At 41.6% G+C, this 14,046-nt stretch overlaps 1 protein-coding gene across 2 annotated transcripts in view; it reads left to right on the forward strand.

Moving 5' to 3' along the window:
• efna3a (ephrin-A3a) overlaps nucleotides 1-13,827 on the forward strand; it is a 60,178-nt gene extending 46,351 nt beyond the window's left edge. The window contains exons 2-5 of one of the 2 annotated variants that reach the window (XM_034892531.1): nucleotides 3,124-3,425; nucleotides 3,701-3,766; nucleotides 5,420-5,497; nucleotides 11,522-13,827. In XM_034892531.1, coding sequence (XP_034748422.1) covers nucleotides 3,124-3,425; nucleotides 3,701-3,766; nucleotides 5,420-5,497; nucleotides 11,522-11,640 — 565 coding nt within the window. In that variant the 3' untranslated portion in view covers nucleotides 11,641-13,827. The remainder of the gene's footprint in view (nucleotides 1-3,123; nucleotides 3,426-3,700; nucleotides 3,767-5,419; nucleotides 5,498-11,521) is intronic. The other variant, XM_034892532.1, reaches the window with a different exon arrangement.
• Nucleotides 13,828-14,046: the final 219 nt, after the last annotated feature.

The raw sequence follows: 14,046 nt of genomic DNA on the forward strand, positions 1-14,046 counted from the left end.
CCCCCCCCCCCCCCCCCCCCCACCATAAGTTATTAAATCTCCTCTCACCCCCTTCTTCTGTTTCCTCTCTCCTCTCTTCCCTCCATTCCTCTCTGCCCTGTAACCTTTCTGTCTTGTGGGACTAAGTGGACTGCTTATATAACAGCATACACCTAGAGGGACTCGTCTCACCCAGCCAGCCTGTTCTTCTCCCTCCACTCTTAGTCTCATTTTTTTTTTCTCTTCTGCACCACCTTACCTTCTCTTCCTTCTCCTCCTCTTCCTTTCTTCTTTTGCTTCTTCTATTGCTGACTTTACAATAGGAACAAAATATTCTCCTGCTGTGTTGCTACGTCTGAGGCTGGGTAAAAAAACTTAACTGTTGACAGTAAAGTACCAGTCACATGTTCATCTGGGATTCAACAGATCAGTCGAACAGCAGAAAATGAATCGACAACAATTATGATAATCCATTTTCAGTAATTAAATTGTTGTTTACCAAGAAAAAAATAGTAAATATTCCTAAATGTGCAGCTCAAAGGCTTTATCTGTGTGGGTCTTGCATCACTGTAAATTGAATATCTTTAGACTTTGGATTAGAAAAAACAAGCAATCTAAGGGCGTCACCATTGGCTCTATAAGATTGTAATATTTATTTTTCACTACTTCTTGACATTTTATGGTCTAAATGATCAATAAATTCATTAGACAATGATAAGGAATTGTTGAAGCCCTAGATTCATCCCCTTCTTGTCCACTCAAGCTACACTATACTACTAAACTATTTCAGTAGCTGCTCATGTACAGTACATGTATTTTTTTTTTTTTTGTCTCTCCAGCCAGTAAATCTTAAAACATGAACACATGTCGCTGGTGAGTTAGCTGCATTTGCTGAATTGTCTCAGCTGCACCCAGCAGCGGTTTATCCATAGATACGATTGAGCGCTCAAACATCGACTCGCATACACTCTTCCTTCTGCTTTTTATTCCTTGTATTCCGGTCTTCTCGCACGCTGCCATCCTCTCACCTATTTCTCAATGACTGCATCACTCTCCTGACTTTTTACACACCATTTGCATCCAGGATTCTCCTCATGGCATGTTTTCATATTCAAAGCACCCTCTTTCTCCCACTTTCATCTTAGGTATATCTGCTTACCATTATCCCACACCCATTGTACCGCTTTATCTGTCTCTGCCCGTCCGTTCTCCCCCCATCTCAAACTTCCTCCCCTCCTCCTCCACCATCAACCCCCCTCTCTAAATATAGTGCCTTTGAAGCATAGCTGTGTTGTCTCTTCCCACAACACCGCAAGACAAAAGTCTGTCATCTCACATCTAAGCGGTGGGGATTGAAAGCACAGATAAGATTGATGGCCCAAAAAGAACTCTGGTTAAGAGAATTGATATTCATCTGCCTCGGCATGTGAATAAACAAAGAGGAGAGGTGGAGATGAGAAGGAGGATGGGAGTGGAGGAGAGGATTCAGAAAAAAGGAACCGTTGTAATGCCACAGCAAGAAAAATGGCAAGACAGACATAGAAAAAGAGAGAGAGAGAGAGAGAGAGAGAGAGAGAGAGAGAGAGAGAGAGAGAGAGAGAGAGAGAGAAGTAGAAGGAGAAAGGTGTTATGACATTTGTGATCCACCTTTTGTAATTGAATAATAATCTCTCTAGAGGCCTGACCCAGTAACGCATGTGTACATACAGTTTTGTGAGCAAGTGTGTGTGTGTGTGTGTGAGAGCACAATACATATGCAGTGAGGGGTGTGTGTGAGCACAGTACATATGCAGTGAGGGGTGTGTGTGAGCACAGTACATACGCAGTGAGGTGTGTGTGTGTGTGTGTGTGTGTGTGTGTGTGTGTGTGTGTGTGTGTGTGTGTGTGTGTGTGACAGAAAATGTGTAAGAAAGAGGAGACAACCAGGAGAGAGAAAAAATGAGTGCAGAGGAGAAAGAGGGGAAGTTTGCTGTTTAAACATAAGACAGTGCATTACCTCCACCTAGTGGTATAAATAGGTCATTACAGGTGTAGTTGGTGCAGGTTTCACATGACTGCATCTGAGGACAATTCCCATCTCATCAGCTCACCTGCAGGAGCCCTTCTAATGACTTCTACTTTGTCTAATTACAGATTGTGTAATTTACATAATAAGCATAGTTAGTATTATAAACAGTGAAAATCACAGCATGGCAGCTGAATGCGAAATCATATCACATCATCGACTCAGTTGTTTAGTGAGAAGTCTTCAATCAGCTGTGCAATTATGTACAACACACACATGCTCAACCTTAGAGTGGCCTTCCTTACCTGCTAACAGCCTGCTCGTCCATCAGCGGTGGCTGCCAAGGGAGCTAGGGCCATCATATGTACCGTGTACAGGCCGGTTCCCCTGCGGCCAGAGCATACATCGCCACTGACAGGATCTCCTTCCGCCTCAATGACCCGGCCTGTAGCTGGCTCAGGGGAAGAGACGGGAGTGCAGATTATCATTCTGAGCACTGTTCTCAGCACTCACCCCGAGGCATGTAGTGAGGAAGTGTGTGTTTTTTATACAGAGGAGGGAGAAAGGTAGGCTATAATAGTTTCTCTCTTGAAGAGAAGAGGGTGTTAATGTGCATGGAGGAAAATGTAGTTCCTTGTAAATATATTTGACAGGTTAAAAGAATAGATGAAGATTTTTGGTAAATTCTCTTATATGCTGTCTTGCAGAGACAAAGATGAGAATATCAACATCACTTTTATAACTGTCTGTTCACAAATGAAGTGATAGCCAGGAGCTAGTTTTAGCCAGGAGCTAGCTTAGCTAAGGCTGAATACTATGCCAAACAGCTAGCCTTGCTCTGGCCAAAGGTACACAAATTCACCAGCGAGCAGCTGTTTAAAGCTCACTGATGTTATAAATGTAAAACTGACAAGTTGCAGTTTTATGGGGTTTTCTGTGTGGGATAAGTGATTTCCTGGAGTTTGGTTGCCTGGCAACCTCATGCTGGTGACAAGGCTCCAAACATTAAACTAGTGCTTAACAGATAATGAAACGATTCATTATTTGCAGCCATAGTTACTTATTCTCATTATGTCTGTCTTTCCTTCTTTCTTCATTCTTCTTGTCCTTCATCTCTTCTATCTGTATTTTTCATTCAGGCTACGGAGGGAGGGATACACGGTGCAGGTCAGCGTCAATGACTACCTGGACATCTACTGCCCGCACTATAACACCAGCCTTCGGGGGACATTAGAGCGCACCGTGGCCGAACAGTACATCCTATACATGGTCAGCTACCGCGGCTACCGCACCTGTGACCCCCAGCTGGGCTTCAAACGCTGGGAGTGCAACCGGCCCCATGCTCCTCATGCTCCCATCAAGTTCTCTGAGAAGTTCCAGCGCTATAGCGCTTTCTCGCTGGGCTACGAGTTCAACGTTGGCCAGGAGTACTACTATATCTGTGAGTCAGGCCAGTAGACGCTGGTTTATTGTGATGGATAGAAAAAGCCTGACAGTGCTGAACATCCAATATTTTAATATCTTCCTTTCAGCTGCTGTCACCCACATGTATTGATAGCATGTGGGTGCTGCTAATAGATTCTGGAAGTTCAGCTGAGGACAGGCGGCTGCTCAGTTGCAGAGCTGAAGTTTGCACAGCTGATTGTTGTGGGTGGTATGGCCTGCAGAGGGCACAATGTTGACATTTTGTGTGTGTGTGTTTGCTCTCTGTTACAGCCACCCCCACCCACCACCACGGCCACAGCTGCCTGAGACTGAGGGTCTACGTCTGCTGCTCCACTGGTGAGACCCAGCAGCTTCCTCTTACCTCCATAGGTCTCTTCCATACATTTCATACATTTTCTCTCTTTCTGTGTCACCTCATTTCCACTTTGCTCTCCCCTCCTATTTCTTTGTATCTCCCAAACACGCCGAGAAACGGAGTCAAAGAGGCAGAGAGAAAGACACAGAAAAACTAAGATCTGACAGTCTTGTCTCAGAGAGAGGCTTTTCTGCCGTGCGGTGTCTTGGCGAGGTTTTGATGATGGCGTCTTTTCCCTCGAAGCAGCGCTTTGATGGCTTAATGTTATTCTCTGTCTCAGTGCTATTACAGTAATGCTCTATCTCTCTGTGAATGACATGTTCTCGTGAAGCCGCACAAAAGATGTAAAAGAAAAAACTGATGCAGCTGGAAGATTTAACTCTCTCTCTCTACCCTCTTTCTCTTTCTGTCACACTCCCCGACCCTCCTTCCCCCAGCTCTCTTGACCATCTCCCCACTCCTCCCTATCCCCCACTGTCTATCTCTTCTTCACTCTTTCTGGCTCTCTGTGTGTGTGTGTGTGTGTGAGTGTGTGTGTTTTATTTTATTTTTACCCTGGTAGCCTGCTCTCTCCCCTGCAGGCCTTTGATCAGGGAGCCCAGTGCTGAAAGCCTCCCCCTCTCCTCTAACCTTGTCAGCACTAATACATCCCACACTCAGGCCAGTGTCAGCCCCTGTGTACACATCACCTTAACACCCACCACCCCATCCCAGTGTCACGGCTAATCTATCGATGTGTCTACCACGCCTCCATTTGCTCCTGTGTGCTTGTGTGCAACGCTGTGTGTGTGTGTGCGTGCAAGATGTAGATGTTAGAGCGTGTGTGTTGGTCTGCACATAGCAGTTTGATGGCTGTAAATCTGTTTTAATGTGTGTGTGTGCGTGTGCATGAATGGCAATGTGTGCATTGGTGCATTTAGTCAGTTTACAATCCACCACCTTTACTCAGCAAGGTCATTTTAACAGCTTTCTATCAAAAAGCTGTTGATTTCAGCTGCCTCCAGACCTGTTTTATCATCTCTTTGTGTCTCCCATCTTAGCCCTTACTTTGACTTTTAGATAACAAAGAGATGTGAATAATCATAGCATATGTTTTACATCTGTGAAGAGCTGCAACTTAATTGCTACCAGTTTCTATGTAAATTCTCTGTGAATGCTCTTTTATCTTCCTTACTATGTTTCAGACTCACAGGCTCACAAAAACACACACATTTAGTTTAAAAAGAGCGTGAAATACACAGATGTATACACGAGCACATGGACAAATCCACACATCATTCATTCAGGGATAATTTGGCAATGCAGACTGAATGTTATTCTCTGTCTAGACGAACAGCAAATGTAAAAAGGATTTCTGTCCACAGGTTCCAAATGCTTTTAAACCTCACAAAGAAGTCTGGATTCTTATTGCAGGATTTATTTATGCTTTCTCAGTGATACAACAACTGCTCCATGCTCTGCTTTATCTGTATACAGTTTAGTGGTGCCAAAAAATTCACATTTTACCAAGTCTTGTCATTTTAATGAGGTGTTTTCTCTCCTGGTCTCTCCTCCCCCTTTCCTCCTGCTTTTTATTTTTCCCTCTTTCTTTCTTTCTTTTCTGTCTTTGTGTGTACATGTGGTGTGTTCCTCAGTTTCCCAGGCAGATGATGATTCCAGTCAGACCTCTCCCGACTACACAGTCAGGCCAAACATCAAAATACACAACATTGGTGAGTAACTCTGAGTTGCTGAAAATGAACAGCAGCCAATAGCCAGATGCCAGTCAATATTTGGTCGAGGCTGCAAAACTTTATTTTTTTGTTGTTGTTGTCCCCAATCATTGTGAATAGGAACCAACCATTTGTTAGTTTTTTTATTCTATGGGTGGCAAAAGAAAATCCACAGCCCATAGCTGGTTGATGAGTAAAACCTTTAATTTCTGCTTTTGAAAATGCTATGTGGGTAAGACGGTGAACAATACAAATAGTGGTTCTGCAGTAGTAACACACTTACTTTCTTACATACTACTTACTGCATTTACGGGCATCTCTGTAAGAACAAATGAACCCACTTAACCCAAGAGCACATTGGATCAGTTCAACACCTAAATTAAATTCTCAGAAGGGCTATGATGGGTAATGTTGAAAAAACTACAACTTTATCTCCAATGCACATCACACACACACAAATACACATACACGCACGCAGGCACACACACGCACAGGTACATTGTACACAAGGTCAGTATAGGTCTTGTTAGTAATGAAAGGTTCATGTTTGCTAAAGAGGAAACATGTCAGAGAGAAAGTCAATTGTACAGCTGAGTGGTTACATAAACCCTCTATTTTTCTTTCTCACAAAAGCCTCTTGTTGGGAATCATTTAGTTTGCTTGTTTCTCAGAGCCGTGGGCAGTCTGTGATGAGGACTAAGAGAGTGTGACCTGCCTGAGATGGAAACTAAGACTAACAGAGATGGAGCGAAGAGAGCTCTTGAGCCATCAGCAACGAGTACCTTCAGTGAGAGAGAGAGAGAGAGAGAAAGTGAGAGGGCAGAAAAGGGAGAGATAAACATACAGGGAGAGACGGAGGCAGAGAAAGTCAGAGAGATAAAAGACAGGAAGGAGACAGTGAAAGAGAAATGCAGCAGGAGAAAGCCTGGCAGAAAGATGGACAGATGAGAGAGAGAGAGAGAGAGAGAGAGAAAACCGTCAGAAAAAAGATACAACCAGAGTGGGGGCAGAGAAAGGGGGTTGCAGAGAGAAGGGGCAGAGGAAGAAAGAAAAGCTCAGTGGTGGGCGAATTGCTCAGCAGTGGCGCCGGCTCGAGCTTATGTAGAATTTAATATAAAAAAACATACACGCACTGGCAGAGAATCATCATAAAAGAAATCATAGCCTCTAGCAATGTGAAGCATTTTGCTGAATAAATTTAGAGGAATAAAAAAATCCAGACACACAGATGTGTATATATACACACACACACACACACACACACACACACACACACACACACACATACACATACATAAACACAACTGGTACTCCTGATGGTCCTGCTGACCGCTGGACACCCACTCTCTGACTCACCCTCAGGTCCAGCCCAGCCCACAGACTGGCTTTGCATCAACAAATCTCTCTCTCTCTATCTCTCTCGCTCTCTCTCTACACATATGCTTGGATTTGCTGTCATCCTCATTGCTTTATTATTAGCTCTGCTTCTACGTCACATTATTCTTATTTAACAGGGTGTTTGAGGATAATTCCGGTCTATTACAACTTGTAGTTTTCAGCCATCATTTCTATGGATAATATTAATGCTGTTAAGTTAGTTCTCGAAACTTTGTGACCTTGCTAAAGTCAGAGAGGCCAAGAAACATGAGCAGTAAGATGATTTAAACAAATCCCTGGGTCAGCCAAACCTACTTGGAAGAGAAAATGGAGGCCAACAATAAAAATATGACTCAAGCTGTCTGCTGTAATCATCAGTTTGTCATTTGTGAAATGAGCTGCTGCCACCATTTGCAATATGCAGTGCTTGTGAATCATTTTTGTGAAAGGGGACGCAGTTGTCTTGTTTACAACCTGCCAGATAATCTGACTTGCTTGTCTTTGTTGCACCATTAGAAAGTGTTTCCATATCTCAGTAGTTACCTTGGGTCTACTTTGTAACATAAGCTACAAAAACCTTGTGGACCAGAAAATGCAACCGTAAACAGACCATTTTTAGATGCATCAATAGGCACCAGCAGCCTTGATTCATCTGTTCTAAGCAACACGTTTTATGAAGATTTAATCATAATTAGTCATAAATATAGTTTGCATCCAACATGCATAGTCTGTATACAAAGAAGAATTAAAACACTGCTTTAAAAACAGCTTTGAGGCTGATAGCAGCTGCAATGCTTTATTAGCAACTTAAAGGGTAGCTACTGTTTTTTTTTCCAACCTGGATCCTATTTAACCATAATGGTTTTGTGTCTTCATGACTGATGGCAACAAAAATCTTTGAAATTATACCAGTGTTAAGCAAGATTACTGCAGTTGGCAGCGGAAAAACTTATATTTACCTTAACATAAGTGCTTGTTTGCCACTGACAGGCTCAGATTAATATTCTAAGTGTCTGACAACATTATAGAAAGGATTTCTGTAAAGGAGGTCGACCATTCTGTTAAAGAGTGAAAGTTCCTTTTTTTTCTTTTTTTTTTTAAATATCCCAGAAATTGCGTTTGCTAAACCCACCCGACTTCATGTACATAAACAGTAATTTTAGCATAATAAAATAAACTTCATTCGAAGTTGACAGAAACAAAATAAAACTATGAAAAGCCTTTTCGTTTTTGCCGTTTCGTTTTTGCCGGGTCGTTTTTCCTCTTATTCAACCATCACAACTTTAGTTTTGGTTGAAGCAAACACATTGTTTACCAATTTCCACGTGAAAATATGTTGGCTCTCTACACGCTAAAAATGTATTTCTTTTTTAGATGGAGTCTGATGGGCGCTAGTCACCTCAGAACTGTTTCTGGTTAAACAGAAAGGTTTCAACAAGGTTTTAAGGGTCTACCTCTGAGGGAATTGTTTCCATAATGTTGTCAGACACTTAGAATATTAATCTGAGCCTTTCAGTGGAAAAACAAGCACTTTGTGAAGGTAAATACAAGCTGGACAATTGCCCTATTAACTTACATTGTAGTTTGTTTCAACGCTGCTGACAGCAGCAATCTTGCTTAGTACTGTTACTGGCACATAGACAGAAAACATAGGAAAATAGGGTCCAGGTTGAAAAAGGAGACCTATCATGAAAATGTTTAGGTTTGTACTTGTATTTTGTGTTCATCCTAGAACATGTTTACATGCTTTAATGTTAAAAAAAAACATTCTTTTTTCTCGTACTGTCTGTCTGAATATACCTGTATTCACCCTTGTCTGAAACGCTCTGTTTAAGTGCCGCTCTCTTAATGCTCCCCTCCCGAAAAAGTCCAGTCTGCTCGGATTGGCTTGCGAGAAAAATATGGCACACCTTTGCAAAGGTAGTTCTTAAGCCGTGGAGGGAGATACTCAGATGGTTGGGTGGGGGAGTATATTCTAAGGAGCCTGCATGTGGCATATAAATGGGAGTCATATCTGAGTGGCTTGTTGAATCCCATGTTTTCTCATCTAGGCAACCCACAAAAAAACTAACTGGGTCGTATTATATCACAGTTGGTAGGCACTCCAGACACTCAAATGTATGTATGTGCTAAAAACAATTTCATTGTATGCCCCATTTAACAGTAGTGAGGAATGTATCCATCACGGTATTTTCAATTGACACACAAAAGCTACAATAGCGGTTGCTAGGAGCAATTAAGTTTATGTTTGTCAAAGTAATTTTATTATATTAAGCAAGAACTTACAGCTGCATCAATCGCATCAAAGCTTGTTGTCCTTTTTCTGTTGCTCCAGGTAGCTACGAAGAAAGATGGCATTAAGCCAGTTGTATTTCCTCCACACTGTTACACCTCCCACACTGACCCATAGAGCAGTAACCATACGTGACGGGTCCATCGTCTCACGTTGTTCACGCATCACCGCGAGTCTCCTTTCGTTGTGGCATAGTTTGCGCGAGGATTTATCAGACCAGACAACCTTCTTACACTCATGGGCAGTCTAGAGCTAATGTTTCTTATCTTACTGTAAATGCCTTGGGCGATTACCAAAGACAGGAGAGCTACCCCGTGTGCTCCTCTGTTGTTATACCCAATACAGACGAGACAGCACCAGAGCGCTCGGAAATTGATTGCTGTATCCCACAATTGTACTGTGATGTTCAGTGTCATACTGTTGACCTTTTGATAACTTGTTATGGCTCGAGGCGCCCAGCGTCCCCCACATTTATCTTCCAAGGGCGGCCTACCTAAATAGCAAGGGTTTTCAAGAGGTACATATTGTACAACTTTGTGATTGTCAAAGCTCTTGACACCCACAAATAAACTCTGTAACACATGAATCACTTCTTCTGAGAAACTCTGGAAATGAAGCTGTGGCTGCATGTTCTTGTTTGTGTAAAAGTAAGCGAGAGCTGACTTCATTTGCAGGCACAGGGTGTCTCTTCTGGTCACGGAGTCTAAATTTTATTTCTGGAGCCTCTCTGATTAAACCTTTTGGAGAGACAAGCCAGATGGTGTGAAGGCAGTGACCTGTGGGCATTACCTGAGGCAGTGCTGGTTTATATTCTCCCTTCAGTCTTGACTGACTGTTTTCTGTTTGGGTTCATCCTGGTGCACTGCGGTGTGAATGTCAGTGTTGTGTGTCCTCGCCACACACGCCCTGTGAACTCACAACCACACACAACCAGGACAAACCAGAGCGGTTGGTTGCTTTACTCTCAGACAGAGAAGGCAAAAACTAAATTCCTTTCATTAATCAAACATCATGTGATTGTTGTCTCTATCTGTTATCTCTTGATACAACCTTTGTTTTTACTTGAAGCCAATTACTGTCTCCCTTATATTTAGTAAACTCTGGGCGAGGCTTTAACGTCACTGAGAAACAGCCTTTTGAAAACATCTAACCTCCTTAATTAAGGCGTCTCCTGTTGAAAGCCCTTTTATTTAATGGAAGACGATATGCCTGCTGGAACTTTAATGCACTGTGACTTTTACATAAATAAAAGTAAAGGAATTTTCACATAGACAAACATAAGATGTTTGCTGTTTTGGCACATAATTTGTCAAATATATCCTTTCTTATTCAATCAAAGTTTTTTTCATCTTTGCACTGTGATCTTAAGCTGATTTTAAACTGTTAAACAACTTCCTAATGATTAAATATAACATTAGTACGACACACCTCAAGGCTTTAAATGCTTCCATCACCCCTCTTCTTCACCTGCATCTCTCTTTCGTGCTGTTGTGGGCTGATGTGGCTTACGTCAGGAAGAAATTCCAACTTACTTCTAACATTGTTGGATTACTCCAGGGGTCCTTGGGGTTCTTTGGAGTCAATGCAGGGGGGCCTCTAAATTATAATTTTTTTATTGTTTTTTACTGTCTTTCTTTCAGTTAAGGGGTCCTTGGCTTAAAAAAACGTTGGCGACCCCTGATCTATAGAAAAACAAACAGGTTTTTCTAACATCTTAATGCAGCCAGCCCGGCTTTTCTTATAGATGTGTAAGCAACAGCTCTGGGCCCCTTTGCTTTATTTTGGCATGTAATGAACCAATCTGTATAACAAGGAACATTTTGTCAAGACAGAGCATAATGACTCATTATAATCCACTTTTTACAGAATATTACAAAATGTGTTCTTCCAGCTCTTTCACCATCTTTCCCCTCCAGCTAATGTTCTGTTGTGTCTAATCAATGGCAAGGCCATAGTAATTTGGTCTGATTGAAATCCCTCTAGGATAAAAACATAATTAGTGTGAAAAGAGAAATACATGACAGAAAACCAGATCAGAAATAAAAGTGTTTTTAATTTTCTATTCCATGGGGAAAATGGCCATATGTACCAGTGCTGATGATAATTGCTGGTTTGTTGATAATTGCATCTTTTTTTTCTGCATGTGTTGAAGTACAATTTGCATGCATCACACACTGCCTTTAGATTGATGAATTAATAATGTAGTAATGGTTTGTTTCCTTCTGTCAGACACACACATGCACGCACGCGTGCACGCATACACGCGCACACACACACTCCCTCTCACAATTTCACACTCAAGTTTGTCTCTTTTCTTGCTTCCTTATTTTCTTTTTCTGTGACTTTCTTTCCAGATGAATTTAACCCTGAAGTTCCCAAACTGGAGAAAAGCGTCAGTGGCAGCAGCCCATCACGTGATCGCCTTCTTCTTACCGTGGCGATGCTGCTTGTGTCTGCTGTCCTTCTGTCCTAGCGACTTGTCACCGTGACTGACACCTCATGCATAGCTGGGACCGTCTTGTCCAAAGGGCTTCGTATCCACCAAGTTGTTGTAGTAAAAGTTGGCAGAAACACATGAGAGGATAATGCAGAGGTGCAACAGAACCACAGTCAAAGGGGACACAGAAAAGAAATCCTTGAACTTAAACTTAACTAGACTTTTAAAAAGGAGAGGCCTTTTGCTGTCATATTTACACTAGTGTATTTTGACACTCCATGTGTTGATGGACGTCATTATATGAATACCACAGCATTTCATGCCACAACATGGACACCATTCCAAATCAGACTTCTGTGCTGCTGTCATGCCTGAGAAAGTGGACTTGTAATAAATTGGATGTAGACTACACACTCTTATTGTAGCATGGATATAAAAATCACATGAGGATTTTAAGCTGCACTGTTCAGCTGATGAAAGGAAAGTTTTTTTTTTTTTTTGTGACTGTAAGCTTTGAAACAGGTCGCAAACCTGGACTTTGCAGTGATTTTTAGGCCTTGGACCAGGAATGCAAATGTTTAAAACTCAACTTAGATGTAGTTAAGAGCGAGCTGGACTCTAGAACTGTACTCATCTTACCTGGGCCATACTGGATATTTATATATGTCAGTCTGCGATGAGAACAGCTGCCATTATCCTGGACATTGAAGAATGTTTTCACACTGGTGTGAGGGAGCTGCTGGTAATAACAGCCCAAGGTGTTTCTTAAGAAAAGGGAAAGACTTTGTGAGGATATCCTCAGGCCTTTCAAGAAACCATTTCCACAGACATCAAAAATACCCCTGGCTTTGTGATAGGTACAGATGGAAAGCCTGTGTTTTTTAGAAGATGGCGAGTGTCCTCTTAGAACTAGTTCTTTGTCTGCATTTTCTGCCTTCACACTGTAACAACTATAGAAAAATACAGACCCTGGACTAGTAATTTGATGCCACTTAGACGTGTTGAATAGATTTTCCGGATGTCAAACCTTTCTCCTAGCAGCAATCAGCCGAGTTATTCAGAATACCACTAATTTATAATTCTCAAAACATCTCTTTTTAATTTCTTTTCCACTATAGAGGTTCCCAGTCAATCAGTGCTGATGGCCATCACAGCAGTCACAGTCACCATGGAAACGACCCCATACAGTCGCCAGAGTGCGGCAGCAGGTGCCTGAGGAGAAATTGTGCTTTGAGTCTCAAAGTAACGCTGCCGCCATTTTGTTAAAAACAAAACAAACACGTGTGAATGTGCAAATAAAGACAAGTTCACTTTTTTTATATTGTAATACAACATAGGCTGGCAAATAATCAGATTACAATGTTGTGCTTTTTTAATTTATTTACTTTTCAAATGTATTTATTTTAACATTAAAGTATATTATTTATCTACCTAATTTATTAATGTGCATTTGTAGGCCTTTGCTCAATAAGCTATTGTGCCATTTTTTTAAATTCTTTTTCTTAAACAGTGGAATTTTTACTTCAGCATTTTGCTTGTGTAGATAAATAGGCAGATGTAATTCAGCCTGACAAACAGAGAGGGTTATTGGTTCTGACTAATCAGTAGGGATATACACTCAGTAACCCTACTCTCATGTAACAGATACTGCTAACCAGATTGTGTTGCTGAAGTGCATGTCATAAACCAACTGTGAATGCACAAACAGAGTTGATGGAAGACCAGCATTCCTCAAGTGCTGCACTTGTGAAAACGAAGGTGTCTGCATTGTAATGTATATTTATAATACATGCTGGTTTGTTTGTGTGTGTGTGTGTGTGTGTGTGAGTGTGTGAGAGAGTGTGTGTGTGTAAGTGAGCGCGGCTCTATCTGTCTGCTTTCCTGCGTGTGGAAGCGAGTTAGAGAAAAAAAAACGTGTGCACATTTGTGTGCCTATGTATGTAGAATGTGTTTGTCCGCGCTTTTTGAGTATGTTGCATTTAGATATTTCGTACCCGTTAAGGAGTCGTTTGTAGGATCTGAATATGCAAGTGTGTGTGTGAGAGAATGTGCTCTTCTGCAATGTTAGTTTACGTTACGGGGTTCGGGAAGCGGGCAAAAAGCATTTACTGGTGTTGAAGACAACCACAAGAAACATGTTTACCACAAGAATGAATACAAAAAAACTGTAAATTGATCCAAGAATGATTAAACAATGCCAATTAAAGTCTTTTTGCAAATTTACTTCTGTGTTTGTTTATCAGTGTATAACAAACTGAATCCACTGTTTCTTTGCCTCTGTCCTTTCTTTATCTTGACAGTGACATTACCTTCACTCACTCTGCACTCACTTCTGTTTGTTTTTCTTGAGCACTACTTGAAGGCAACGCTCTTCCTCTTTCTCTCACAATCCCACTTTTAGATCTGTTAGTCGAACAGACAGCACTCTTGCTGCACATTCAC

The sequence above is a fragment of the Etheostoma cragini genome, chromosome 14, assembly GCF_013103735.1.
Source record: "Etheostoma cragini isolate CJK2018 chromosome 14, CSU_Ecrag_1.0, whole genome shotgun sequence".
In the NCBI taxonomy this organism is placed as follows: Eukaryota; Metazoa; Chordata; class Actinopteri; order Perciformes; family Percidae; genus Etheostoma; species Etheostoma cragini.